We start from the raw sequence: 5,380 nt of genomic DNA, 5'->3' as shown, positions 1-5,380 counted from the left end.
TCATCTTTTAGTTGTTTCCACTTTTTCTGGAAATATTTGATTAGTAAATAATATCATTGATTATTTAAAATCATTACATTCACTTCGGGGAATGACGTTGAACAAGTAGAACATTATTATAAATTTCTTAAAAATTTATTACTTGTTCATCCATAAAAAATATAAGAAATTATTCAACAATTTCTTTTACGATATTTCAAAGAATATATGAATGCAATTTTTGCATAGTCTCCAAGATGTATGCAAAATTTAATCTTTAATATATGTCAGATTCAATAATTTCCAGCATTGCAAGTAATAACAATGTATAATAACATGACTAATACGAGGAATCTTTAAAAGTAATTGACTTCAATTCGTATCATTCTCTGCAGGGAATGATGAACAATAAATACATGCCTCATGTATTTAAATAACATTAGTCATGCTCATTGTTATTCTTATACTTTGATGTTTCAATGCAATTTTCTTAACATTCTTTTTGGATATTCAAAATCCACTATAAAATTGCATCAATAAATATCATTTTTAATGATTCTTTAGTTGTATTCACATAAATACAATCATTTTTTTTTTTTTTGACAAATATAAAACATTTACTTCAGGAAATGTTTATCAAAATCTATATCGATATTAGATTATTTTTCATTGTCCTCAAAGAATACAAGAACATATATATAAATATGTATTCATCTCTTTCATTATATGTCCATCAACTATATAATGAATATTACGTTTGCATAATCTTCAGGATATATGCAAGATTTTATTGAGGACGCATAATCATCAGGATATATGCAATATTTTATCGATGATGCATAATCTTCAGGATATATACAATTTTTTATCGATGATGCATAATCTTCAAGATATATGCAATATTTTATCGATGATGCATAATCTTTAGGATATATGCAATATTTTATCGATAATACATAATCTTTTGGATATATGTATAATTTATATAGATTTTCTCTATCATATCATAGGCACACATATATTGTAAATATTATGAATGATAAGAACATTACATATATATATATGAAATCAATAATAAATATATAAAAACATATACATACATATATAATATATAGATATATAGATAAAAATAAAATAAAAAAAAAAAGATCATTGAAATTGTTTCAGTCAGATGAGTATATATATAAATATATATTTAGTGTATCGTGACTTTGAAACAATTCAAGAACTTTAACAAAATACTTACATTGGATCTTAGGCAGAGACTCATGCTTGAAGCTTGAGCAGAGACTCATGCTTGAAGCTTGGGCAGAGACTCGTGCTGATAACGTGTTATAAAATAATATAAAATAATATAAAGTAGATGAGAAGAAAGAAGATGAAGATGAAGAGAGAAAGAGAAAGTGAATGAGAATTTTTGAGTTGTTTATTCCAATGGGGTGAACCCCTCTTTATACAAATACAAGAGTGGGATATTAAGAAACTAAGAAAAAGGGAAACTAAGGAAAAAAAGAAATGTTCATTACAATTCATGGTAATAAATAAAAGATTTGGACATCCACATAATTATTAATATTTATAACATTTCTTATATACTTTATCCCTATAAACTTCAATTTAATTACAATTTAAAATATTAAAGCTTAACATTTAAAACTACATGTAAATATTTTTATTTTTGTGTAATTATTAAACTAATACCAGGATGTTTAGGGGAAGTTCATATTTTATTGGCGGGACTTATTTTGGTTCAAATATTTATTCTCCATTTCAAGAGTGAGTCCTTTGTCTAAATTTCAATAGACAACTCACTCTTCTTTTAAGATAATAAATTGGTTTGCATCTTGTAAGATAGTCAATAAATTGTTTTGCATGCCCATAAATTAAATAACATATTCGATGAAAAAAAAATTATCTCTGTATTTGCTATTTTCATTCTTTATTCTGACACTTTCACTTTTTTCTTAAAAAAAATAATAATATGAAATGTTATATAAATAAATTAAAAAAAAAAATGTTAGCGATATAAATTGTGTATTTAAATTAGTGTTACATCTAATTAATCCCTTGCTGTTCTTGTTAACCCTGCTAATTTAACACTCATTTATAATTTTTTCGTAAGCTAGTGTAGTGTTACATACAAGTCATTATAAAACCAAGGAAACAAAACTTTTAACTTGGCAACACCTAAGAACTAGAAGAGTTTAACCAAGCATCTTCTTCACTTTAATGGAAAGAGCTTATTAGTCAATCACATCAATCTTACATTGAAAAAAAAATAAAAAATAAAATAAAAACTGGCAGAGTCAATTGAAAATCAAATTACTCCACACATATTGACTCGAGCAGTTTCTCACTGGCTTCACCCACTTCCACATTCTCCATTTTCAACCGGCGACGCATAGCCTGGCTTGTCCTTCCGGCAGCAGCATAAGTCCTTATTAATGATTCGAACACCTCCACCTCTAAGGTATCTACAACCTTTTTCAAAATCTCCACAAAACCTTCGGCGCCATCTACATCTTTCTCTTGCTCAAAATTCTGCATTAAGGTATTGACAATTTCATCAGATGGAATCCACTTTTTGCCATTTCCTCTGCCAGTGGAAATCGCATTGGTGACACAGTCAACTGCCGACTTAAAATCTCCATTCTTCAAATAATAATCGAAAAAGATCTCCCAGGTTTTCACATTAGGTTTGGCCCCTCTTCGGCGGGCATGCTCCTGCAACTCCAGAGCCTTGTCTAGTAGCCCTTCTTTAGCATAAGCTCCAATAATAGTATTTGCAATACGAATATCGTAAGTTGAGCACCATGATTCCCATTCCCTGAAACACTTCTCTGCACCAGGTAGATCATTCAAATTAACCAACACTTGAATCATGTTCAGGTAACTTACATTTGCAGTTTTAGGAAACGCCAATCTTAAAGATCGCCATATACGATAAACTTCAAGAAGATTTCCTGTTCGACCATATAATGTAATTAGAAATTGAAAAGCAGAAAGATCCTTGTGCGAGTTTTTCTTCTCCAATTCCTTGAGTGCAGTTTCTGCCTTCTTAAACAAGCCAGCATTAACATAAATTGATGCTAAGTTGCTATATGTGGTCCAATCACTGACAGCTCGGCCATCTCTCTTCATCTCATCAATAACCCTTTCAACCCCAGAGATGTCATTGACAACAGCATGAGCTCGCATCCAGATATTATATGAAAATGTATCCAGCATAACACTACTAGCCTTCATTTCTTGTACAATGGCAGAAATTTTTTCCGGCTTCCCAGTTTTTTCATAAAGGGTCATTAAGCTATTATAAGGCATTGAACTTAGAGGAAGACTGAGTTCCTTCATCTTCTCCATAAGAGCTTCAGCTTCGTCAGTCATTAATTCCTTGCAGTAACAGTTGAGTAATGCACCATAACACAGATGGTTCTTAGAAGATTCAGGAAGATCAATGAAATAAGTTTCTGCAGCAGGAATCCCCCTAGATTTAGCAATCAAATCAAGATGAATAGCCTGATCACTGATTGTCTTGTTCGTTCCCCTTTTCGCCATAGCTTCTGAGAGCTGTTGAATAAATAAGTTTGTAAAGCACAAAACTTCATGAGGAGCTAAGCAAAGGGTCTCATACCTTTCATATTTTTCCACCAAATAAATTACTTCTATAACAAAACCAAAAGCCAAATAAATCCTCATTGCAATAGCAAAAAGTAATGTAGACACAGATACATTGATCAGACAAAACAGTACATGGACTTCAGCAGCTTAACCTTACACAACAATGTGCATTCAGTTTAAAGATCCCACCAAACGTTTTTTATTAAAAAAAATCCCTGCCTAACCCTACAATATTTGGGGACCAAGAAACTATAGCAATTGCCATGTAGTAATCAAGAGGAACTCGAACTCAGACCTTTGAGAGCATACTGCCTTACCATTTGAATTACCCCTCTTCGGTAAGGATCCCACCAAACATAGTTTTCACAATTCAAATTTTAGGCACGAAGATGGTAAACACTATTGTTTTTGGACTTAAAAATTTCATGGTGGTGTGTACATAAATATTTTTAAAGTACACCCTAATTCTCAACAACAATGCAGTATTGGAAAAAATGTAGAATATAATCCTTGAATTGCATCTGAACCAAAAACTAGTACTGCAAACAAACTGTAAAATAATCAATTGGTTCACTCCCTAAAGAAACAACAACAAGGAATAGTCCATGTCAGATAACAAATCATACACAATTACATAGTGTGTGCACATATACAGACACTCCTAGTATAAAATAAAACATGTCTTTATCATGCCAAGCGTCATATTCATACATAGTTTGAGTTCCAATTCAAATAACATAAACCCTTATACAAATACGAAAATATACACGTGTGTAAATCTAGTGACTACTAACAAGTTCTGAAAGATACGTACTTTGATAGCGGGGCTGTAAAGGTTTCGATCTCGAAGCTTCTTGAGTGTATCATCAACCTCCCATTTGAACACTCGCTTTCGGCTCTTGAGGAACTGATTGAGTTGCTGACGAACACTCATTTCCGAACTTCCATCTTTGAAGAGTTTCTTGTACAGAGCTTCGTCCAAATACTTGGGAGAACGCTTTGTCACGCTCCTGCTGCGCCCGAATAGCTGAAACGCCATTTCTCTCTCTCTCTCTCTCTCTCTCTCTCTCTCTCTCTCTCTCTCTCTCTCTCTCTCTCTCTCTCTCTTCAATTATCGAAAATTGAATAAAATATAATCAGATCAAAATTAAAACGTTGTAAGAAATGAATCAAAATAAATTCCAAGAAAAAAAAAAGTACATTGTGTTCAAAGCGAGAATAGATGAGTTAAAGAAAAAATAAATAAATACATGAGAATAAAATAGAGCTAGAATACCTGTAACTGTAATGAGGTAAGATGGAAATTAGGGTTTCGAGCTCTGAGACTGAGATGGAGAGGCGGCCGAGCTCTGAGACTGTGCGACGACGAAGAGAATGTCCAGCCAGCCTAGTTGCAGTAAATGCCCTTCATATGGGCTGATAAATTACACATGCACTAGGCCCAAACAATGTGGGCTCGGCCCAATGTTTACTTCCTAGAACACGGGGTATGATCTAAGGGAAATTTACAAATAGTGAAAATTACAAAGAATTTCATAAAAAAAATTAGAAAAATATAGTATTTATAGGTTTACCACTTTTTTATGGTATTTTTTCATATTTAAAATTTTTTATGGTATTTGATATGCCATATTTTTATAAACTTATTATCTAATCTCATATTTTATGTTTTTGTTTTTAGCTTAATTAGTTTTATTTTTTTAATTTATTTTACATTTACATTTAAAGGTTTCTTTTTATTTGGAAAATTTACATCAAATACTACATTTTTCTCAGACATTAC

General features: G+C 31.5%; 1 protein-coding gene across 6 annotated transcripts; it reads right to left on the bottom strand.

Annotated features, from left to right (window-relative positions):
* Positions 1–2,182: 2,182 nt before the first annotated feature.
* Positions 2,183–4,997, bottom strand: LOC115709780 (large ribosomal subunit protein mL101 (rPPR4)). 6 transcript variants are annotated; one of them, XM_061111769.1, is made up of 3 exons: positions 4,874–4,997; positions 4,412–4,676; positions 2,183–3,546 (listed from the first exon to the last, which is right to left on the bottom strand). In XM_061111769.1, exons 2-3 carry the CDS (start codon positions 4,634–4,636, stop codon positions 2,302–2,304), a joined length of 1,470 nt encoding a protein of 489 aa, XP_060967752.1. In that variant the 5' UTR covers positions 4,637–4,676; positions 4,874–4,997; the 3' UTR covers positions 2,183–2,301. The 6 variants fall into 6 exon arrangements, with proteins under 6 accessions (XP_060967752.1, XP_060967754.1, XP_060967756.1 ...); XM_061111771.1 differs by having other exon boundaries at positions 4,412–4,686; positions 4,874–4,988; XM_061111773.1 differs by having other exon boundaries at positions 4,412–4,680; positions 4,874–4,988.
* Between the last annotated feature and the right edge of the window lie 383 nt (positions 4,998–5,380).

The sequence above is a fragment of the Cannabis sativa genome, chromosome 3, assembly GCF_029168945.1.
Source record: "Cannabis sativa cultivar Pink pepper isolate KNU-18-1 chromosome 3, ASM2916894v1, whole genome shotgun sequence".
Lineage (NCBI taxonomy): Eukaryota > Viridiplantae > Streptophyta > Magnoliopsida > Rosales > Cannabaceae > Cannabis > Cannabis sativa.
This window is presented reverse-complemented; position numbering and strand designations above follow the sequence as displayed.